General features: G+C 37.6%; 1 protein-coding gene across 1 annotated transcript; it reads right to left on the minus strand.

The window, feature by feature from the left end:
- Positions 1-5,868: 5,868 nt before the first annotated feature.
- On the minus strand, positions 5,869-21,863 carry FAM98A (family with sequence similarity 98 member A). Its single transcript, XM_060652363.3, has 8 exons — positions 21,705-21,863; positions 18,376-18,524; positions 16,158-16,292; positions 12,333-12,517; positions 11,237-11,317; positions 10,570-10,686; positions 7,746-7,913; positions 5,869-7,659 (listed from the first exon to the last, which is right to left on the minus strand). The coding sequence occupies exons 1-8, from the start codon at positions 21,755-21,757 to the stop codon at positions 6,991-6,993; spliced, it is 1,557 nt and encodes a 518-aa protein (XP_060508346.1). The 5' UTR covers positions 21,758-21,863; the 3' UTR covers positions 5,869-6,990.
- Positions 21,864-25,127: the final 3,264 nt, after the last annotated feature.

Raw genomic sequence — 25,127 nt, forward strand, 5'->3', positions numbered from 1 at the left:
CTTATTTATTCTCTTTATATGTGTAAAATATCTCTGAAAGAGGACACATCCACACACCAGTAACAAATTAAATATCTATGAGTGGGTAGGGGGAGGACTGTGTGGCAGAGGGACACAGAGACTTCAGTGAAAAACTTTCTATGTTTTGAATTTTGAGCCATGTAATAGCTATTCAAAATGCTATTCAAAAATGAAATAACTGGTTTTTGAATTCCCAATATAGCATTCTTTCCAGTGCCACATACCATCTCTTTTTCTATAGCTAAAACACCTTCAGAGGGGTTGTTCTACACACCCCAGTGCTAGTAAAGATCGTACTCTCAAAAAGAGGCTTCTCTAGTATATGATATAGGCAGCTACTTCTGGTCTAGGACAGTGCATTATTAATGAAGTAAGTCCTCAGACATACATGAAGACATTTACCAGCTTATGGTCTTTAAGCCTTTCTGCTCACCTGCACATTTTTAAGTTTATGTACAAAATGTTTTATCATAAGTTTAAGTAAGTTTATTGCTTGCTGTAAGATGAAATGAGCATTGACTGTGATCGGAATAAATATCTCAGGACATGATTTGATAAAATAGGTTCTAGGTACCTTACTGAATAATGACCTCCAAGTCTGAAAGAAAGCATTTAACATTTTGTCTATGAGTTTTATCCAATGAATCGTAATAAGATTTGGTTTTTATAAAATAGTCTGGTGATATTTAAAATAATCCACATAACTAACCAATACTCGTTTGGTTTCTCTGAATTCAGAATTTCCCTAGACAGGGCAATTTGATCCTTAAGGGAAATAAATATAAAGAGATTTAAGGGGTGGGAGTGCTTTGAATAGATGTTAACCAATATATTTTAAGGTCTCTGTGTTTGGTACCCAGAGGATTTTACACCTGGTGCAATTCACGAGAGGAATATATCAGAGATATATTGTGGACTTTTTGTTTGCTTGTCTGTCTTTTGGTGAAGTGGGAAAAGTTATTTTCTCAGCTAGGTTTGGGAAAGAGTATTTGTGGAAGACCAGGATTGGGAATTTATTCCTTTACTTAGAGCAATCCATTCGAGCAGCATATCCTTTGCAATGACTGCATGTTCTTGCTAATTCCATTTTGGAAAACTATGCTAAATCAGATGCATCATCCTACCTTCTTAGTTTACCTTGTTTTTTGTTTTTTTTTTTTTTTTTATCATTAGGAAAAAAAAGTGCCCAACTAGAGGGAATATTTGATAGAAATGTAAAAACAAGGAGTCTCCTGATCTTCACCTCCATCCCTTTGTTGTCCTTGATGCTGTTGCAAAGCTGCTCTGTTCTTTTAAATTTTTTTTTTAACGTTTATTTATTTTTGAGACAGAGAGAGACAGAGCATGAACAGGGGAGGGTCAGAGAGAGGGAGACACAGAATCCGAAACAGGCTCCAGGCTCTGAGCTGTCAGCACAGAGCCCGACTTGGGGCTCGAACTCACGGACCGCGAGATCATGACCTGAGCCGAAGTCGGACGCTTAACTGACTGAGCCACCCAGGCGCCCCAAAGCTGCTCTGTTCTACACACACACTGAATACACTGGAAAAGATTTCTCTTATTAGACAAAAACTAGAATTAAGAAGCATCATAGGTCTGTATGTAGGATATCAAGATAATTTAGGCTGTTTTGAAGTTGTAATAAGGAGAATTGAAACATTTATTCCAAACTTGAACCAGGAAGGGACGAGAGATATTCTCCCTTCGGTTCTGTTTAAGGTGTTCCTGAGTAGTAATTACTTATGTATTGATAGTAGCTAAACACTGAGTTTATACCATGTACTGTACATCATGGTGGACATTTTATACAGATTATCATACTTAATAATTATTAGTGCACTCAAGTTCTGAATCCAGAACACCCATCTCCTGGTTCTCTAAATGAATTGTTAGGCAAATATTTGTTGTATCCACACATTGCTTTTCAATTTTAATACAGGTATACATTTCATTGCCCTAGTCTGTTACAGATGTGCCTCTAGGGGAGACATGCTTTCTATTACTCTTGTTTTTCCATGGGAAAGCACTTAAATAACAGGGAAAGAAGGTAACTGTTAGCAGTGCAATATTTAAAACTATTATCTCAGCATCATTGTAAATAAGATTACAAAAAAGCCCTCCCTTATCCCTTTCAGTTGGGATTTCTGAAAATTGAAGGTTAGAATAAAACAAATTTCTTTATAGTTTTGCACTAATGTAGTTGACTTTAAAAATAAATTTTTTTAAAATGTTTATTTTTGAGAGAGAGAGACCGAGCATGAGCAGGGGAGGGGCAGAGAGAGAGGGAGACACAGAATCCAAAGAGGGCTCTGAGCTCCTAGCTGTCAGCACAGAGCCTGATGAGGGGCTTGAACTCATGAAACATGAGATCATGACCTGAGCTGAAGTTGGTTGCTTAACCCACTGGGCCACCCAAGCACCCCAATGTAGTTGACATCTGATTGGTCTTCTGTACCACTGGTACATTGAGTGAGAAAGGATTTTGTAGGAATCTAATGCAGGAGACATTAGAGCCAGTGCTGGCTAAGGCTGTGTTAAGTGCTGGAAACTATGCTGGGAGTAAACCTTTTTGTCCTGAGGAACTGATTGTACTTTTCAAAACTTTCCCCAAGAAAATTTCTCAACTATCTTGTAAATGCCGCATTTAAAAAAATGGCATTAAGATACAGTCAGTGATAGATAGGTTTGCTTTGAATTCACAGAGAATTCTGCTATATCTTGAAGATACTCACTTGAAAATTTCCTTGAAATTTCCTTGAAAATTTCCTTGGCTTTTTGTAACCTCTCAGGGCACACTTTATTCCATTAAATTTTACATTGTTATTTTACTTTCTCCTCTAGTGAAGATTCTGGAAACAGTCTAAATTTACTTTCATGTCTTTCCTTCCTCAAACTCCAGTAAGCTGGCTTTAGTTCTGAAAGTTCTGTTGAAAAGGTCACAAGATATAATGGGTATTTTAAGCTCTGGTTCACTGAATCCCTGTAGTATATGGAATTGTTGGTTACTGAGCTCTGGAGCCTAGGTTTGATTCTAGCTCTCCTGCTTACTAGCTACATGAATGTTGGTAGTCTACTCAACAACCATCCTGGGCTTCATTCTTTGTGTGAAACTGGGGTAACACAATGCTCTTGATGAAGGGTAACAGACTACTGCCCTTACTACTAAACCTAGATTCCCATGCTGCTGCTGTTTTCCTCTTGCTTCTGTGACCCTGATCCATCACTCCTTAAGTGATTCCCTGAGATTCTGTCTAATCTAGAAAGATCTAATGCCCTTTCCCCCTCTTTGGTGATTTAATACAGAGTCCTTATTCTGAATATCCCAATGCAAAGTCAGTGGATGTTGATCATTCCCAAGTCTGTCTCCTGACATTTCCCCAAGTTTCGGATTGAAATCATCCCCCTCCCTATTATTATGTGGGATATAATATATGTTTTTGATTCCAATCGTTGCCCTCTCCTTAAATCCATTCTCTTCTCCGGTCAGTGATTTATATAGCATCCAGATGTTGCATATGTTGGTATACTGAGGCATATAAACTAGGTCCAAATTACTTAGGAAGAGATGTAGAGCCGTCTATTAACTGGCTTCTACCATGTTTCTACTTCATAGGAGCAATACTAAACACTGTGTTATCCTAGTGCCCTGGTGTAACTTTCATTTTTATTATATTCTGTAATTACCTGTTTCTGGCTTTGCCACTGGACATTTTCCAAGGCAGGACTAACTTACCTCCATATGTTTTTCAAGGTCTTCCCTCAAATTCTTAGGGAACATGTTTAAAAAAAAGTTTTATTCTAGTTCCACCCTAGGTTTCTTCATTTACATTTAGTGGGAAGTAAATGATTTACTGGGAAAGTTCTCATGCCAACAGCTGTGTTTATGCAACATCTTTACCAACATACTTTTATAGGTGACTAAAAGTACCCAAGGTGAGTGAGTTCAAACACTGACATGCGTACCTGCCTCCATCAGTGATTTGAACTGTAGGAACACATTGATGTATACAACTGTGGAAACGGAGCACTGAACAACAAAAAGAACATTTCTAGTGATTATAATTATGTTAGTGAGCAACGAGAAACAAGAATAGCAGGGAAAAAAGACATTTTATATAACATTAGGTACCCTGTGATGAGTGTATTTTGTAAGTAAACCCAATGGCCCTGTTAAAAAATAATGAATCAAATACCATCCAAAGTAGTTAAGACAGAGATGGCTAAGTATTATGAATATGTCTAAAACCTATTTTCAAAAGGATATAATATAGGTAAATAAAATATCCAGAAAGGTAGAATGGGCACAACATAAAAAAATCCAATAGAATGTAAGTGATTTGGGCAGTGGGAAAATAGGTTAGTATATACAGACATGATTTCAAATGGTTTCCCTTAGCAAGAACTTATTTAACTCTTCTGTGTCCAGCACATTTGGCTGGATACTAGCTCAGTTTGGATCTAGAGCAAGAAATGAGAATGATAGTGGCAGATCTCAGATAATCTGCACAGAGAATGTGGACATGCTAATTTAGTGTCTGGTTCAGAGAAGAAACAAAAGCACTAACAAAAGGTTCTTTCTCAATCTAAGTTAACAGTATTTTAAGATTTCATATGTCAAAAATTCCCATCTAAACATTTTATCTTATTTCTCCAAGAAATTCCCACCTTCCCTACTCTAGTAAGTTATTGTTTACTGCAAGTTAAAGTTACGAATATGTGTAAAATCAATACATGCCCTACACAAAATCTCAGAACTTTATTTTAATATAATGGCAAACTAACTGGTGGTTTGAAAGATACCCTATTCAGAGAGAACTTAATCTGTCAAAGAGGAGAAACTAAAAGACCATCTTTTTGTGGGTTTATAATGGGGGGGAAAAGCTAGTTTGAGGCAGAAAATGGAGATGCAAATTTTAGAGCCATCATAAAAAAAATGTGTATTTGCTTGCTTACATGCTCAAATTTGAAAAGCAGTCTATTAACCACAAAAATAAATCAAAATTATGTTTGTCAAAAGAATGAAACATATTCATTAGGTATACTGTGGAGTCTTTGGTTACAAAACAGATAAAGCAAATGTTAAGGTAACTACTGTGAATACATTCTAGGTTAAGATGTGAAACCTTGACAATTTTATTTCCGATAGGACATCCCTATACATACTAAATATATTTAATAGCATAGAGACACCAATAATTACAACGTTCAAGACAGACCTTAAAAATCTTTAATGATAAATAAGAGTATTTTCAATTATCTTCAAGTTTGAACCTTTTAGGATGGTAAAGTCTTGCCAAAAAATCTAAAAAAACTGGTAAAATTAACAAAATGATCAAGGTAGGTTTTTAAAATGGTTTTTAGGTACCAAAAGAATGTGCCTATCTCAATAGCAAAAAGAATATTGCTATTCTATGGCAAGACATTTAGTAGGAAAAGGAAATACTATTCCTGCTTTTACAAACATATATTTTCAATTCACTTCCTTTTAAGAAAAATGTGCCTCATTCGTAGGAAGAATGGCGAAATAAAAAAAAAAAAACCCTGAAAGATTAGGGTCATTAATTTATCTTTGCCTAATACATTGTGTAACAACAGCTCCCCCCAGTGGCCAGAAATGAGTAGTGACGCTTTCTAGCTGTAATGTTCTAGTGAAAGGTAAATTTGGAAATATGTATTTTTCAATTACTTGTGGCCTTAGGGTAAGGATTATCTTTCATTACAAATTATGTTTTAAAGAAACACTCAATAATCTTTGGAGAAACAAACTATTAGCTCTTAAGCTGGAAACAAGTATCCACAATAATTCAGTTTTTAAAAGTAGCTAAAAGAAAACTCAAACCAGAGAGAGAACATACAGATACTTTATTGCTCACCTTTCACACAAAGCACACCTCCAGCCATTTTCTTTCACAGCTTGACAATGTTTACGTTTACAAAAACCCAGCCCGAAGCTTCATGTAGATTTCAGTAAAGGAGAATGTAAAACATCAACTCAGCCAGGCTTTTGTTTTCTGCAGCAATAATAAAGGGCCTCCTGCACTAAGCAAAAATCTGTCCTCTTACTTGGTAGTGCATTTCTTCCATTACAAAAAAAGTCTCCTGCCCCAAGCAAACTAATTTTGTATTTGCTGAGCCAGTGGTATTAACTCGTGCATAAAACAAATTTCAGTTTGCTGTTTCTTCTAACAGATTTCAAGTAAAAATAAGGTTTAAGGAGGAACTTGTTTTGAATGGATGCAGGTCAGTTTGAATTGCTATACTATATAAATGCCTACATGTATTATAGGTTCACAACTTAGTTTGCTTTTATAATCTTTACGGATTTTGGCCGTGTTCAAGGTTTTCAGAGTTGAGCATATGGTACAGTATTCCATCAAAAGAATAAGGCTACTGAATGTGCTATCTGCAGAAGAGCTCATTTAATAGGAACAGACCCAAAGTTCTATCATGAAGCAAATGTGGCATAATCTCTCTGAATAAAAAGCCAATCGGGGCAGAACTGTGCTTGGAAAATAGGCATTAGAATACTTCAAGGAAAACACATATAAATGGACTGTTAATATGAGGAAGCCTTCCTAGTTGTAAGTCTAAAAAAATCTAGGAGAATCCTCATTTTCAAAACTTTTTGAAAACTACTTATTCAAGTAATTTCTTCCCCAAAAAGTACACGTGTTCTGACTGTGGCATTAGTCTACTGGTCGATTAAAGGCAATTTTAATTACCTTTTAAAAAATTCTTCATACAAAGGAGAGAGGTTGTATATGTTTCTCAAACAAACTGCATTATGTAAGTCCTTAAAAAAAAAAAAAACAAAAACAGAATTGAATGAAGACCTACAAATACTTATGCCAAGCAGGAATCTGCCTGCCACCTGTGGTCTCACATTAATTCAAAATTGATGCTGGACTCAGAATTCTGAAACTAAGTTTCTATTACTTGAGCTCTAGCAAAATGTAAGGTTCCGTAGCCTCAACTAGTATAATGTCTTCCCTGTCCAAAACCAGAATGATTATACTGATAACCTCCATGCTGGAAGTGCTGTTCAAACTGTCCCCCTTGGTGATAATTCTGGCTCCCCCTTCCTCCCCAACCTCCTCCCTGGCCTCCACGTCCACCCCGGCCTCCACGACCACCTCTCCCTCCACGACCACTGCCTCGATCACTATGATGCCCACCATCTTGGTATCTATTGTCCTGCTGGTATCCACCACCCTGGTAACCACTTCCTGTATATGTAGATGTTTGGAAGCCACCATAACCACCGCCTTGATAACTACCACTGTGGCCACCACCATGATAGCCACCTGGCTGGAAACCTGAATCTCGATAACCACCATCTTGGTAGCCACCTCCTCCTCCTCCACTCCCTCCATCCGTCCAGCCTCCTTGATGCTTATTTCCTCTTCCTCCCCCGCGGCTACCATGGTCATAGCCACCACGTCCACCTCTCCCTCCTCCTTGTTCATGACCTCCTCGTCCTCCATATGAGGAATGTTCATAACCACCTCTCCCTCCTCCTCGGCCTCCTGCTTGCTGCTGGGGGCCATCTTGCCTTTTCTGCCATGGTGGCATCTCTGGAGGTGGAGGTTCAATTTCGTTGGGTCTACCTCCTCTGTCAGGCACCCTGCCCATCAACACCTATGGGGTAAGAAAGAGGTTTTAAACTGTATTTTTATAAATAGAAATAAATGTATGTGAAAGAAAAGTGAAGATACTTTAATCACCTTATTGATGGCACAGGCAGTCTTTTCTCTTATAGAGCCACTGCTTGTCCTTAAAATCTTCGACAAGTCCTGTCTTGCAGCCAGAAGGTGGGCGACAGAAATAGTACTTTTAGGAGATAAGACTGAGCGTTTTGGCTGGTAAACCTTTGCTAATTTTTCTGTCTGACTCTGTTGAAACAAAGTGTTCAAAGACAAAAGTAAATTTTCAAAATGAAAAAGAGACACTGATATTAAATATGTTCAAGACTTCCCAAATGTCTGATAATGTTACTCGGTTTAAGGTTGGAGGAGAAACATTATACTCACCACTGCTCCAACCTAGTCAATAACTATCTGAAGATACAACTGTGAGACCTGCTAATAGAGCAAAGAATAATGTTGGCAGGTGGCTCGGAGGGAGATACAAAGGGTCAAGGGGCTTCCCTTTAGGATTGTGGGGCCAAAAACGTAAAAAGGTTCCCCCCTGCCATTGGTCTCAGATCAAACATATTCGTTTTATCTAGGTAGATACAAGGATGTAAACCATTTCAGTAATTTTGCTTTTTAATTTTCTCATCTTTACTTACAATGAGAAAAAATGTTAGCTATGATTAATTTGTACTAATTATGTTAACAGGACACATTTCTTCCAGAGTGATCCCCCTGTGTAATACTTTCCTCTATTGTAAGTAATAAATAAGGAAAAAAGGTGTACATTAACCATTTAGTAGAAGGATAAGTTAATGACTAAAACTGTCAGCTCCTGAGAGACAAAACACTGGGAAACTGGGACACCGGGGCAGGCCACTTAGATGTGTGTGAAACACAAGACTGCAAAAGATAAATGAGCAAAGGACATAAAGAGAAATTTCACACACAAGAAAGTCAAGTTCAAACAAATATAAGAAATGTTTCCCAGACAAATTAATCTAAATGTGAGAAACAACAATCTCCAATCTACTAAATTTTGGAAGCAACAGTTACAAGTACGATACACAAAGACAAATAATATTTGGTGTCAGTTATATGCAGGTCTTAAAATATGGACGGTAAATGTTTAAATTATGTGAAAAAATAGAATGTAAAAAGGTTTGTTATGATTGTGTATATAGACAAAAGAAGGGAGATAATACTAAAAATGAAAACAGCTATTGTGGTTAAAACAATGGGATGATCAGTGACTTTTTATTTGAAAAAGTTTTCTTTAATAATTAATAGGATAAAGAGATTGTCATTCCATAGTTTGTCTGGAGGAATGTTTCCTGAATGTCTTGTATTTCTTTCTACTTGTACCTATAGTAAGTGCTCGACTCACTGTTTGTTGAATGGAAACAAACACTTTTGAGAAAATAGTTTTATGTTGCAAATAAAACTGATTTAAAATGCAATTTCAAAGTGATACAAGTACATAAATTTCATTATGTGAAACAAGTTCATTTTGTGCATATAAAGTAATTTCTATGAAGTTATTTAAAACCAAGTTTCAAAATGAGATAGCAGTACCTAAATTCCATTAGAGGAAACAAAAAAAGATTTGTGTAAGTAATCTGTACAATGCTGATCTTCCCCAATACATTTAATATAGTTTGTAAAATCACTGTGTATTATGGTTCAAAAGGATATTAAATATCACTTAGACTAAACATGATTATTTTAGAGATGTCCAAAATGGGGAGAGAAACAGCAGCTCCAACACACAGGGTCAGGATGCCCTGTGCTGTCATGCCGATGCAAACTCAGGACCACGGTTTGTCAGTGCCTCAGTCAGTGCACTGACGTCAGTCAGTAGACGGTTTTCTAGCTACAAGAGGTGCAAGGTTTTTGTTTTTCAAGTGCATGGACCCCGCTGAGAGTGAAATGATTGTTTCTGGTATTTCCTACAACAGTCACAGGAGAGAACCATTTGCGCCATGTGTTGCTACCAAGTAGCTGTGAGGTCTCAGACAAAGCCTCCATTTTCATCAGTTGCAAAATGAGGGGAATTAAGACCGATCTCTAAAACCCCTTTCCAACACTGAAGAATTGTAAGTTGATAAATATCTACCCCAACAATGTAGCAGCCAAATAGGGCTTTGCTAAGGTTTAAAGATTTCAGGTGAAAATAACATATTATTAGCAAATAACCGGAGAACTAAATAAAAACCATTTCAGAGTCAGTTAACTAAAATTCAGAAAAAAAATCTGTTTTCAAACAGGAATATACTATTAAGGGAATACCTCATACACATTTGGACCAACCTCCCCATAAATTCAAGGATCAGCTCCACTTCAGGTTCCTAAGGAGGTCAAATTAGTCAAGTGTGCCAATTTCTTTCCGCTTACTGATCGTATAGTAGATATTTAATATTTAATAAATATCTGTTGAATGACCAAGATCTTTACCTGGATTATCTCATTTAATCTGAAGTAAAACTGAAGTCTTACCAGATTCTCCAATTCTCTATAAATGCACAGTAATATCTGGTCTTGCTAAATCCAGTATTTCTCACTTTAAGTAGCAAATTAAATTGTTAGCTTTAAGTATAGCAAACAAGTGATTTCAAAATTTTTTATTTTAGTGATTTTTAAATACTCTATCCATTTCTCTTACAAATGGGTACTCTTAGTAGGGCCTAAAACATACGGTTTTGCTTAAAAAAAAAAACTGAAAAGCCTGAAAAAAATGTTTTCTTCATTATTGCTGAATAGCTGGAAGAGTTGCTACTCAGCAACTCACTAAAGAAAAATTCCTGTATGTGTCTCCTATGCATTTCTCTTGTAGTCTCCACCATAGCTAACCTGTGCTAGGAATGTTTAAGGATCATGTCTATAAATACTCTGCTCTTTTAAATTATTTAGTATGTACCTTAGCTCTGTCAGACCAGCCAAAAGACTGGACAGTGACATCCAAACGTTTTATTAGCAGCTTTCTCCGAACTTCATATTCATTGGCTACGGCTTGGTTAATTGCTTCTATCTTTTCCTAAAAACAAAATTTAAAAGACCAGTTAGAATTTAAGTCTGCTTGACCCCCTGTTCCAAGAGGGCAGAAACTTGTGTCTGCTTCATTCATAACCAATTAATTCCCCAGCACTTAGCACAAAGCAAATTACTTGATATAGTACTAAAAGTTATAGTAAGTTGATGAAAAAATAGGCAAAACAATGTCTCAAAACATAATAAAGAATAAGCACAGAATTCTCATTAAGCCTTCCCATATTTCACTGTGTGAAGCTTAGCCCAGTGACATTTTTGGCTTGAAGGCAACCCATTTGGCAATTAGAAACATACTCGACTGCAATTTATTTTTTACTAGCTATGTGAAATATTTACAAATTATGAGGTAAGTGCTTCTAATCATACACAAATAAAATTATTCTGCCTAAATCTTAAGATTCACAAAACTGATTCTGAGAATGTCCAGCTAGGATATTACATATCAGAAAACATAAACAACACAAACTGTAAGTGTCAACACCATGAGAGAGGCAGATGGTTCTTTACCGAGTTTATTCAAGATGACTGCTACTCACCCAGTGGGCTGGTCCCATTGGCTTCTTCAATAAAGGCTTTCCCACATGGTTAGGTGGAACTTTTGCTAAGGTCTCCTTTAACTGACACAAACACATAAATGAATGAATAAACAAATCTACAAGTAAAACATATCTTCCTCATCTTCCCATTTCCCATCATATCTTGCCATCAAAAGAAGATTCCTGACAGAGGCAAAGGTGGAGGATGTTTTGAAATGTACAAGACCCACACGATAAAGACACTCACTTGTCCCACTCCTCAAGTGCCTATGGAAGCATGATTCCTTCACTGTACCTAGAACAGTGCCTGACAACAGTAGGCACTCAATGGGTATTTGCTGAATGGATGAATGAACACACAGAAAATATAGACTATGGATACAGTGCTGCTCCCCTGTAGAGTTCAGCCGAATTTGTGCATCATGGTGTCCACTGACCCCACAATGCAAATGTACCAATTCTTAGAGTCCAGCAGATATGCATACAGAGAATAACTCTGCTATAACAAATACCATTCTCTTATATTTATTTATTAAAATTGCTTATTCCTAGTCAATTATATTTTTAAAACCTCTTAACTGTAGATTACGTGTGGCATAAAAATAATTCTGACTTATTTTCACATACTAGGTTGTTAGTAGTGGTCAACAAACCTAGCTCGCCATCTGAAACATGTAAGACTCAAAGTGACTGGATTAAAAAACCAAAAACATTGACATCCTTTTCTGTCCAGTCAATGGAAAGGAAGGTGATAACATTTAATGATAAAGACCTTAAAAATTAATTGCCTCAAAGTTCAGTGATAAAATTTTAAAAAGGACTTAAGTCTTAATTCTTTTTACATTATACCTAGCTTATTTCAGTTTATAAGTCAAAGCATAAAGCTTCCTTTTTGAAAAAGAAACATGCTCACAAGTTTAAAAAAATAGTAAAGCACTAATTTCTCTTTAAGGTATCTAGGATTTAAAACCCAAAACTCATTTAGTAACAATAATATGCACATTAGGTTCCCATTTAGAGAAATTAACTTGCTTCATTTCAAACAAATGTAGGACTATGCCTTTAATACACTACAATCTGGTACTAAAGGTCTTACTTTTTTTTCAATCCCGCTGAAGAATTGGAACATAGTTATATTGGCTGGAGGTTTGGACATTCCTAGAGCAATACATATGCCTTTCAACTCTTGAAAGACCTCACTACCGCCTCCTTCTTGAGCTTTTTTTGGAGGAGTATTCACACAGAGCATTCTGGCAGCTTCTAGTTCTGAGATGAGGTATGCTGAAGTAAACAAAATAAGATTTCAAAATGAGATACAGCTACAGTTAATAGTCATAAGTCTGGAGTCACAACTCTATAGACCTAGTGATACGTAACTTTTAAAGCTGCAAGAATGGATAAAAACAAGAAAAGAAAACCATTTTTACCTGCAAATGACATAACATATAAACTGGTTCTGTAATTCAGGTATTTAATCAATATATGTTTAAAGGGTGATTTAAAATAAGTGATTCTTCTTTGAAACCAAAGTAACAAGGTAGATCACATCTAAAAATCTGGATCTGTGTTATCCCACTATCCAGAACAGGGGTTGGCATCTGCTAACAAATTTACCAAAGGTGGCAGGTGGCAATCCTCAGCAACAGTTGGAACTGGTTATTATTTTTTTTTACTTCTCACTACTGACATGCAGCAGTGATGGAACTCTCTTGCTCTCTTACGTTCCAAAATTTAGGTAGTCTGTTCAGAACTGGCATAAAACATTTTCAAGTAATAAAAACTTAACTTACAAAAGGGGAAGGGCACGGAATTCCCCAAAGATCCTTTCTCACAGCCTCCAGTAGCCTAATGCCACCCTCTCTGGCTGTTTAAAGAAACCCCTCTTCCATCTTTGATCTTCTCAATATTCCCTTTCCCCTACCTTCCTCCTTCTCTCCCCACTCCCCCCAACTCCCCTGAAAAAGAGCAACAGAACTTTCTAAGCTTTCCTTGGCAGAGTCCTTCTGTATCAATATCACCCCCTTATGTGTTGATTTCAGCCAGGTATAATGAGGGCTGCAATCTGCTTCAGGTGACTGAAGGTATAAAATATTTACTCTTATTTCTTTAACCTTTCCAAGGACATTTAAATTTTTATGAAAGATGATTAATAATCATTTGGATCTCAGGATTTCCGGTTATGTGACAAAGTGAGAACCTTCTGACATTAGAAAGAGAGGTTTGGAAAAAGACATTTTCTGGGCTCTTAAGTCCTATGAGAAATACCAAAGAATGATCAGCTTGGGTATCTCATTTCCTATACCCAAGGTGTTATGCTAGAACAATAAATAACAGCCAAGCTGCTGGAAAGGTCATTCTAAATGGTTTTGATAAAATCTTAATGTGTTCTATACAGCAAACTGTATGAGTTAAAAGACCAAAAAAGTAAAACTCCATGGTCATGAAAATAACCACTGTTTTTCTAAATAAAGTTTTACTGGAACACTACCATGATCATTTCCATAACCTCTCTGGCTGGTACGTGCTACAACAGCAGAGTTAAGGAGTTGTGACAAAGACCTTATGGCCTACGAAGCTGAAAATATTCACCGCCTTGTCCTTGTAAAGAAAAAGTTTGCCAACCCTTGTTCTAGAAAATCATATGATTTAATGAACTGGTTCTCCAAATTTGGGACAACATAGCTCAGGCATCCATAAAATTAGTTCACCAATACAATTCCCATCAAAAAAAACATTAACTGTAACTGAAGTTCAAAGTACTAGGAAGGGTACTGGAAATATAATACAAAACAAAACAGATGATCTCTACTGGCAATCTAGTTAGGAATAAAGAATATATGCATAAAAAGATGAATAATTCTTCATCTATTAAGAACTCCGATATCTGACTTATTTTACCTAAGGGAAATAATTGGACAACCAGACAGGCAATGAACAGCTAAAACTTCTTAACCGGACACCGGAGAGTTTTTTAGCCACTCATTCAAAGTCTAGTCTACTAACAATTCTAACGAGATTGGTTATATTCCCCTTTGGAACACAATGTATTAAAAGCTTCATATTAAGAAGTTCAAGGGTGCTGGAGAAGTAAAATTATAGCATTAAGATGTGACAACTGATACTTGGAAAGATGAGAAATATTTATACAGAGCGAAAAGAAAATGAGCACATGTACATAAATACTAGCATGACAGAGGGAATACAAACTGAGGGGAATATTTTAAAGGGGAAACAGCAGAAGCAAAGATAGAGGAGGGAGTAATGTATATGTGCATGAATTCCAAGAGCAGCATAACCTTTAGTTGGTTTAGTCATTTAGTTGAGAAGCAAACAGTTGTATATTACTGAGGAGCTTTTGAGTTGATAGCACATTAAAATAAAGTCTAGGGGCGCATGGGTGGCTCATTCGGGCTCTGACTTTGGCTCAGGTCATGATCTCACAGTCTGTGAGTTCGAGCCCTGCACTGGGCTCTGTGCTGACAGCTCAGAGACTGGAGCCTGCTTTGCATTCTGTCTCTCTCTCTCTCTCTCTCTCTCTCTCTGCCCCTCCCCCGTTCATGCTCTGTCTCTGTCTCAAAAAATAAACATTAAAAAAAAAATTAAAGTCTATAAATTATGACCCCGAGTCCAAAATAATATTCAGTGCAGTCTGCTTAAGAAACAGGAAAGAGTCAAAGGCATTTTATAAAGATTTATATTCAAAGTGGTTTTTATAAGTATGAACACTAAAAAGGCCAAACTCTTAGCTCTTTGAAAACATTAGTTATTCATGATCATTACTAAGCTTTCCATAAAGTTCTTATCTTCCTATGTAAGATAACATATCTCGAGTGCCAAATACTAGGTTTTGGTAAGCAGTGTTACAAAGGAAGAACGAGTGAGTACACTGTGGCTGAGACAGTTCTAGAAATTGCACAATTTGAAGGATACTGAATGCACACCTAAGAACTACATGCAGCAGTATTAGTATTTCAAGCAGTATCTAACCTTATGTGTATACCCCCCTCCACCCCCCAAAAATCATTCAACAAAGGGGAAATTATGAAAGTGATTCTGGAATAACTCAGTGTCTGGGTATAATGGCTATGAACACCATTTTTAAAAAACTGAACTTTCAAAATTAGAGCTGTCACATTATTCAGAAACCACAGTTATAAAGACAATATTTTAAAAACCCCGACCTATTTATGTCATAATAAGAACTGTAATATTCACTTAACCAAAGCTTAATCTAAATGTGTCGCAGATGCTACAAAACTTGTGAGTTAAGACTACTGGCTGTGTTTACTGCAGGGTTCACTTAAGGCAATAAAATTTGTGAGTCTACTTACTGTTTTTCAGGGTGAAGAAAGAAATCGTAGTTAGTATACAAAAAACATGGAAAGAAAGAAGTTTTTGTAACAGTTTATTTCCCAGAATGATCAGTAAGTGCAGGAAAAATTCAAATACTATTCCAGAAAATTTTACATTGTAATTTGATAGATTTACAAACAAAACCAAAACCCCCAATTACCCAGCCACAAAGAAATACCCACAATATACAACACTTTAATTTTTTTAAAAAATCTTCATTATTCCCACACTACCTTCCTAGTCTGTTTTAAAATGTGCTTCCAGTCCAGAACGCTAAGGTTTAATGATCACACACTTGAATACTGGGCACTACCTACGGTCACATTAGGTGAAGCATAATACTTCGAGTACCAGGAAAGTTAAATGATAAAAGAGGAGTAATTACAAAACAACGCTGCTACCAGTGCACAGGACCACGATTAGCTTCTAAGTTGAAAATGTAATAGTTTTCTTTAAAATATGTAGCATTCTGATTTCAATCCGTAATGAAATGGTAAACAGCCAGTTTATTAGTCAAAGAAAACATGAATAAAAAATAACAGCTACATTCTAGTAGCTATGAACTTACTGAGCAAAAGGAGGCAGTTCTTCTGAACGAGAAGGCGCTTGGTCACATCCCCAGATGTCAGTGAAAGATACGGACAGTTCATCTCCCCTAGTAGCCCACTCACCTCAAGCTGGAATTCTTCAGCTTCACTCGGGCCTTTTAAGAATTAAAATAACCTTGTTTAATAAAAATTGTTTTTCTTATTAGCATAAAAGTTATATATGTAAGTTGCAAGTTTTAACAGGATATTCCTAACACAAGTTACTTTGACTTCTAAATCCTTCCTTTCTCACACCACTGCCAACTTCTGTTCTTGAGAAGTTTTCATTAGGTTATTCCCTTATTGGAGAATGTTTAATGGTTTCCTAATTTCTACCTCACCTAATCTAATTATCTGTCTGCCCTTAAAGATTCTTCTTCACGGCTTCTCCACTTTACCTTCCCTGCAAACTGCTATGTAGTAGTACCTATGACATATATATAGTAGTTACCCTCTACCTCCACAAATATTCCATTTGTGCCACGCCAGTCTCCTCACTGTCGAAGGAACAGGCAGACTCATTTCCACGTCTGTGCCTTCATTTAAGTTATTCCCTGCGATTGATATGCCCTCTATGTGCTTCTCATCTATCAAACCTCACCTGCCCATCAAAGCCCAGTGGTCTTGCTCCTTGATAGAACCTTCCCCAAGTGCTGCTGCGCTCACTGATTTCCTCCTGCTGTGAACCATAAAGTGAAGCACTGAATTACTGTACTAAACCTCCAGTGGTTCCATTTGTGCCTAACATTCCCAATGAGATTAAATCTGAAGTTAGCAAACATGACTTGTAATTCTGTATTCCCATAACACGTTAAGTACAGAGTTTATCTCGTGAACCAAGGAAAAACAATGCCCCTTCTTCCTTACCATTCTTTCTAATGGCTTTCTATCACACAGGGGCAAAAATCAACAAACTCTGAATCACTTGATCTGAGTTCATTTTCTCATCTGTAAAATGGGAAGGCTGTATTACTGTTTTGCAAACTGTTCTGTAAACTCAAATTCCAAATAACTCCTTGACAAGGAGCCAGGGAGGAGGAGAGGCTTGTGTTAAACATACTCCCTCTTAACTTCAACCAAATAGGTACACTTTACCTGTTTTGTATGTTGGCTTCTATGAGATGTTTTCTTTTGAAAGGGGCTCCAGGTTATAGTTATCATCTAGTATACATGTTTTCACAAGTTCCTATAGTCTCTGAAATGTGAGGCCAAGAGGCAGTATTAAGAGTGCTGACCCCCAATCTTGACTGCTGGGGTTGAACTCTGGTGATATCATGCACTAGTTGGGTGACCTCAGACAACGCATTTAACCTAGCTGTGCTTTCTTGTTTCATGTATAAAAGAGCAATAAAACCTGCCTCAGGTTTTAAATGAGTTAACACATAGAAAATGCTTAGAACATAATGCTCAATAAATGTAAGCCATGCTATCATTACTGTTACGCTACAGTGTCCTTAATAATTGCAAACGGCTGCAACTAACATGTGCACATTAAATATACTAAACATGTAAAAACGTGAGCTCTTCAAATGGGATTGTGTCGGGTGTGGGTGGGGAGTAGGTGTGTAGTTCTCCATGAGCGTAGGTTAACAAGTAGGCATTTATCTTTGTCTCCCATTGTAGGTTTACCTATGGTAGGAGGGAGCCAGATGGTGTAGTGTTAGGTTCCAAGCTTCTGTCTCTTTTGCAGAATAAACAAAGTAGTGCTAATACAATAACAAAATTGGCAAGTATAAAACAGCTCTCAACACTGTAAATCTGATGGTGCTGCATCTGATTGTGGTGGATCTAGTGATACATTTCTGCGATACAGAAAACTTCTTAAGAAAGTGTTCTTTCTCTTTCTTCCCGTGTATAAAAGAATTGTAATGCATTTACTTTACATGCCACACGTCCTCCTGGAATCTAGTGGTCCTAAGAAAAACATTCCAACTTTGAGTTCTAGCCACCAATTTAAGAGCTCACAAGTCATGTTTTACAAAGAATGGAAAGTTCATATATGCAATACTTGTCTCCCATTTCTGTATCTCAGTAATAAGATCTTTTCAACTTTCACTTAACTTCAACTTTTAATGTTTTTTTTTTTCTTTTTACACTTAGAAAAAACTTAAAACTTCAGGTTTAGTACTAATAATGTTCAACTGACAATACCCCAATTTTACTTTTATGTTTTGCACCTAAAACTGAATGTTTACTTACTGTTAGTTGCTTGCACATTTTCCTCTAGTTTACAGAACACTCTTAATTCAGACACCAGCCAAGCACAGAGTTTGGTAAACTCAGGGGAACTGGCTCCAGCACAGACTGCCTGAGACAGAGCGCCATCTTCCAACAATGGACCCTTGTAACTGGTAAGTAAAAAATTATACTTCAGAAGAATATAAAATCACACCTAATATTTTATACAATTTATCTATGTATTATTTGTAGTTAGAGGACCAATTTCTAAACCTGCAAATACAAATAAAATTTACAGAAAATAAAATTTAAGTTTTTAATTTTAATCTAACAAAATAGAAAAATAAGCTACTTGGTAATTGCATTTCAATTCTTCAAAATACATAGGAGTATTTAATAGAATCACATACACTACTAAATTATGTCAACTTCTATCCATTCACTGAAAGCTCTTATTGTACAAAGATTTTCTTACTTTAACTTAATTGAAATTAAAACATTAAAAAGTGATAGCTCATTATACTATAGTTTACAATTTCAGAAATATAACTTAGGTTATCTTTTCTAGAAATTTTTCCAGAAATGAATTAGATAATTTTTTAATGACTTTCTTTAAAAGCAAAAACTTGTCAGTTAATCAATTATTTGCTTTTTCTAGATTTAATGACAGTTAAGACTATTAAGACATACTAGTACTCAAGAAATGTCTGGATTTATTTAAAACATGAATAACTGCTGGCAAGTTGATGTCTGGGCAAACTGGTGCATCTGAATCCTAACCCTTTTTAAGTGATTCAAGCATAATCTTAAAATATTATTAAATGTTCACATATGCATAAAAGACAACAGTAATAATGAACCCCAGCCTAGAATATAACTAGAACCAAAGATCCTGTCATTCTCAAAGCAATTTTAAAATATATGTTCTTCAGAAGATTATTTTATCTTTTAAGTGAAATACTGATAAAAACACTGTTATTAAAGATGAACATTAAGTATACTTAAGATAATTTGAAGTTTGGAGGTACAGAGATGTTCGAGAAATGACAATAATTTGGTTCTTTTAAAATGCACTTAAGTGTTTATACACTGAATTGAATGGGAAAAAACCTTACACAAAAAGTGAGATTATATAGCCTGGCATCTAGATTCAACCCACAAATTATTAGATACTGCAATATAGAGACTAGGCCTACAAATGTCTCCTTGTGTTACACATTTAGAATTTGTTAGTTTATTCTACAAATAGTTATTGAATTTATACTGTGTGCCAGATTAAAGATAAACGATAGTCATTTAAACTGTAATAATTCTCAGTGAATCCTTTAAACGTACATGTCAATCAATCAGGCCTGAATTTTAATGACTGAATGTCATCAAACTCAGTAGTTTTGCTTAAAATTTATAGCAAAGTTTTCGGAAAATCTGATGGTTCAATCTGATGGGCTGTACATTACAACCCATCTCAAATGTTTACTTGATTACAATGATTACAGTAACAACTACTTTTTTAGTACTCCAGAAAATACAGTGAAAAGGGTAGAACAATAATGGGAAGAAACAGCATCCATCACCAATTCTTTAGGCAACATCTACCCAAGCAGAATGACTCCATTTAAATAAGGCTCTCTTCCCTCAGTCTACTACTCCTTCAATGCTAACCTTAAGTGTCATTTCTTCTAGGAAGCTTTTGGGACTTTATTTGCTTTCCAAGTGTAAAGAGACCTTCGTCCTCAGTTCTCGCAGCATTTTCTCACAGTGTGAATTTCTCTTCTACCTCACTTTGGGCTAGTAAATGATCAGCCCAACACTGCCCCAGAGCACAAGTGCTCCTTAAAAATGTTTACTGAATGAATGGATTCATATGTGAGCAATCAATTTAGTCTGAGATGTCTGCCAAAGAGACCATATTGCTGAATGTGACTTTTACCTATACTCTAATCAAAGAAATAAGCCCCCTAAAGTCTGGAATATTCTGAAAATTCAGAGCAAGCTCCAAAGAGAGAGACAATGATAATTCACTGTAACAAAAAAAGATAAACACCACCAATTCTTTTCTCAAAAATTTCTACCAGGACAGCAAGTTACTTAAATGGGCAGACTCTGAGAACCTCATGGTGTCCTTTCCTTTCCTTTTTTTTTTTATTTAACTTTTTAAAATATTTATTTTTGAGAGAGAGAGAGAGAGAGAGACAGTGCGAGCGAGCGCAAGTGGGGAAAGGACAGAGAGAGGGAGACAGAATCTGAAGCAGGCTCCAGGCTCTGAGCTGTCAGCACAGAGCCCAATGCGGGGCTTGAACTCACAGACCATGATATCATGACATAAGCCAGAGTCAGAGCTTAACCGACTAAGCCACCCAGGGGCCCCTTCGGTGGACTTTCCTAAAGAAAGGTTCCCCCAAAGGTTTCCATGTCATGAACACCCTTGGGGAGAGTTTTGACAAAGGACTTGTTATTTTATAAATACAGCTAGCTAAATCTGTATTTTTTGGACACCATTTACCTGTAGACACATAATGTAATTCTACAGTTTATTTCTGGAACCACCCGTAGTCCAAAAGGTTCTAAATTCTCAAGTTTTAATAGAGTACACTGATCTCAGTGACCCAGAGAGATCAGAAGCCCTATTCCCAGCTTCTAGATACTAAATCATGGTTGGGTAACTGTAAGAAGAGACAAAATGCACAACAAACATGCAGGGGATGTGGTGGCTGAAGAGGACTCTAAGGGTCGGGACTAATGGTGGCTTAAAGAAGTAGAGTGTCACTGTCAGGGGAAACAGCAAATGGTTCCCATGAAGATGGTGACAGGTTAGGTACATAAGTGAGGTGGCTAGCGGAATGGATGCAGGCATGTGGCTTAGGGAAGCCTGAGTGCATGCAGAGATGACTGGGCAAAGGAGATTTTTTTGAGAGAAAATGGGGTGGGGTAGGAGCAGGGGCTCAGGACACGAGCAGAAGTTTGGAGAACGAGTAGGAAAAAAGAGAATCAACTTTGGCAACCTCCAGAGTGAGGGGGTAGGGCAAGACGATGGGGAGCAAGAAGAGAAGCTCGAGGAGGGGGGTGGCGAGAACCCAGAGCCCAGACAATGACACGCATGACTGACAAACGCTGCGGGTAACTCGGCTGCAGGGAGCACAGGGCAGGCCTACGGTCGTCGCGTTAGGAGGGCCCCGACCCGGCAGGGCAGACAGTGGACGTGGCATTGGGGTTCGGGAGCCATATGGAGGCGACAGCCAGGAGCCACCGGGTGCGGCGTGCAAAGGCAGGTGTCCCCGACTGGGGCGGAGGAGGTGTTCCCGGGGGCCGGCAGTGTGAGGTTTAGGAGACCCGTACCCTGGCAGTCTTACCCCAGATCTTCCAACGACTCCAAGATGTCAGTCTCCATGAGGTCACACTCCATGCTACTGTGGTATTCAAATTTCCGAGTCGTCAGGCTCCCCTCTTCGCCGGCAACGCGTACACTCGCGCATGCGCCGCCTCCCCGGAACTTCCAAGTCGACAGCTGGCGCCTCAACCGCTGCACTGCGCATGCCCGGAGCGTGCGCAAGAAACTCGGTCCCGCCCTCCGCCCCACCCCTGCCGGCTAAAGCGGTGCTGGGCGGCACCGTATTACACATGCGTATTAGTGAATAGCGAAGCCGGTGGCCGGAAGAAGGGCAGGAGGACTGGCTGCGTGGCAGCTGGGCGTGGGGACCTACTTCGAGGGGGAGCGCCCTGACTTCTCTTTATTGGGTGTACGCATGTGCGAATGTTGGAGCGAGATGGGCGCAGGAGGAGCTTGGGGGGTGGCGGCTCAGGACTTGGTGGGTGTTGGCTGTGAAGCGGAGTCTTGGGAGCCCGGGGAGTCATCCGGGTGGATGCCCGCAGCGTGCTGGCGTGTTCTCGCCTGAGCTGTGGGGCGTGGGGAAAGGGAAAACTCTAATTCCTTAGGACAGGCGTAGACGGGCCAGTGCCGAGAACGCCAGATAGCGTGCCATTTGATTTCGCTGTGGCTGCGGTAGCTTTATTCCAGGCTTAGAGAGGCGTCAACTTTCCCTTGACAAGGAGGAATTCAGAAAGTTGTTTCATTCCCCCTGTTGCGTTCTCTACCTGATTTCTTAAGCCCTTTCCAGACCTTTTATTCCCAGGCGCCTTATTTTAAGGAGGCGGCGGGGGTGCGGGGGAAGGGCTTCACTCTGTATCAAATAGAATAGTATATATTTAAATCCACGCAATTTAAACAGCGAATAAACTTTTTTGTTGTAATATCATTGTTTTTGACATTTGGCTCCGTGTGACATTCAGTTCACTATGGGTTATGATTCTTCGGCAGTTATTGATTGGGCATGTACGTAGAAGTTACTGATAAATGAGAAAATTGTTCTCAAAGTGACGGCATACTTAGAAAATTACACTTAAACATGTATTGGTATAATGTTGAATTGTATAGGTCTTTAAAGAGTTTCCACACTGCCAGCAAATTTTATTTTGTAGTTCTCAACATTTTTGTGTCTAATGCCCCTATCTTTACCCAGTTGCCCCTCTTCCCCTTATTTTGCATCATCTGGAGTGGGGGAAGGAATGAACATTTATTATGTGCCTTTGGTATGTTTGACATGGTATTACTCCCTTGATCCATATTATTTTATGCAATCATTATAAGGTTGTGTAAGTATTACACCCGTTTTACCGATGACACTAAGACTCAGTAGCTTAATGATCCTTAAAAATAGTAAGGCCAGTAAGGATTTTGATACTGAGTCATATCTGAATTCTTATTTCTTCTTATTTGACTAAATAAGGACATATATAGGATATGAAAAAATAGGAACATCTAGCTAGTAGAATTTGTTTAAGCATCTATGTATTGTACATAGTTACCTAATTATAATGAAAATGGGATACTAATTTGTTCTTGTAGGGTTGTTCAAGGTGCTAACTAAAAGTAATGTTTAATGCAAAATCAATTGGGGAAAAGAAAGGGTTTCATTCTTTTTTTTTTTTTTTTCCTTAGGTAGTCTTCATGCCAAGCGCTGAGCCCAAGGCAGGGCTTGAATTCAGGACCCTGAGATTAAGAGTCGGAAGCTTGACCAGCTGAGCCACCCAGGCACCAAAGGGTTTCATTTTTGACTCACTGCTTGATGTAAGTTGTAGCACATAATATTAGTGAGTGAGCAAATGATGACTCCCCTGAATTTCTTCTTTTCTCTAATGCAAATCATTAATTTAAATGGAGAGTAGCCAACATAGTTTATAAAAATAATTTTATAATGAACTTTGCTGCAATAAAAACAATGCTTGAAAAAGTAAATATTGTCAGGGTGCCTGGGTAGCTCAGTTGGTTAAGTGAACAACGCTTGACTTTGGCTCAGTTCATGATCTCATGGTTGTGAAATGGAGTCCCAAGACAGGCTCCATGATAGGCACGGAGCCTGCTTAAGATTCGCTCTCTTCCTCTCTGACCCTCCCCGTCTCGCACTTAGGCTTTCTCCCAAAACAAAAAAGTAAATGTTGTCATAGTTTCTATAAGATTTACTAGGAATCTTGTGCATTTTATTTTGAAATTGTTTGTATTTTAAACTGGGTATCTAAAGACCTTATTCAAGCTGAATTTAATAGAATGAAAAGAACACTGATCTAGGAGTTAAGGAGCCCTGGTTTTGGCCTCAGATCAGTACAATAATGAATTTTCTAATACTTAGAGGTATCTGAAGTCCATCAAGTATCTTTGAAAAATGAGTTTTCTCAAACTTTGAGAAATGAGTTTTCTGTGTAGAAGGTACTTAGCTAGAGACTGGATAATGACTTGTTGTGGGTACTCTTGTGAGGAGGCATGGGGGCTATTTACCAATGCTGGTAACCTTTGATTAGACTTGTACCCAGAAAGAGTGTAAAATACTAATTAAAAATGCTCCTAGTGTCTATCCCTGAAGAGGCCTAGTTACTGTCAGTTTTCGTTTCCTGTTGCTGCTGTAACAGGTTACCACAAATTTAGTGGCTTTAAATAAGACAGATCAATTAGTCATCTTTCAGTTCTGGAGGTTGAATGTCCAAAAGGGATATTGCAGGCCTAAAATCAGGAAAGCTGCATTCCTTCTGGAGTGTCTAGGGGAAAATCTGTTTTCTTCCCCTTTTCAGCCCCTAGGAGCTGCCCTCATACCTTGGCTTATGACCCTTTTTCTTTTTAGGTAATCACATCACCCCAGTCTCTGCTTCCTTGATGTCATGGCACCTTCTCTGACTCTTAGTCTCCTCCCCTTCTTGCACTTATAAGGACCCAGATAATCCAAAATAATCTCCCAATTTCAAAATTATTAATTTAACCACATCTACAGAGTCCCTTTTTGCATGTAAAGTGACATATGAATACATTCTGAGAATTAGAACACAGATAACTTTGGCGGGTTCATTGTGTGTACCACATTGTCTTTCCTGGAGAGTAAAAATCTTGAAGGATCTTAAAGACCAGACTTTCTAAATCTTGAAAAGAGTAAATAGAAATCATATGTAATACTTGTGACAAAAAAATACAGAGGGGAAAATTGAAATGAAAACTGATTTCAGTTTTTCAGAGGAACATCTTTTTATGTCATAATCTTAAAGATTATTATAAGGGAGGTTTTGAATTATGTAGTAGTTAAAAATTTATGCAGCTGAGATTCTTAAGAAAGTTACTTACAGAACCTATACAAGGGTAATTTGGATAATGGCAATGAAGTAGGTACAAATTTGAACACAAGTTTTGTCATTTGTCAAAGAACGGTTTCTAAGAGTTGACTAAACAGGCACTT

The sequence above is a fragment of the Panthera onca genome, chromosome A3 (assembly GCF_046562875.1).
Source record: "Panthera onca isolate mPanOnc1 chromosome A3, mPanOnc1 haplotype 2, whole genome shotgun sequence".
In the NCBI taxonomy this organism is placed as follows: domain Eukaryota; kingdom Metazoa; phylum Chordata; class Mammalia; order Carnivora; family Felidae; genus Panthera; species Panthera onca.

Bases quoted from the DNA above. Each gene is read 5' to 3' on its own strand.
- FAM98A (XM_060652363.3), bottom strand. From the start codon at position 21,757: ATGGAGTGTGACCTCATGGAGACTGACATCTTGGAGTCGTTGGAAGAT. The intron at 16,293-18,375 runs GTAAGTAAACAT...AATTCTTAAAAG, and splicing joins AAATGTGCAAGCAACTAACA to GCCCGAGTGAAGCTGAAGAA. The intron at 11,318-12,332 runs GTAAGACCTTTA...TGTTTGTGTCAG, and splicing joins TCAGCGGGATTGAAAAAAAA to TTAAAGGAGACCTTAGCAAA.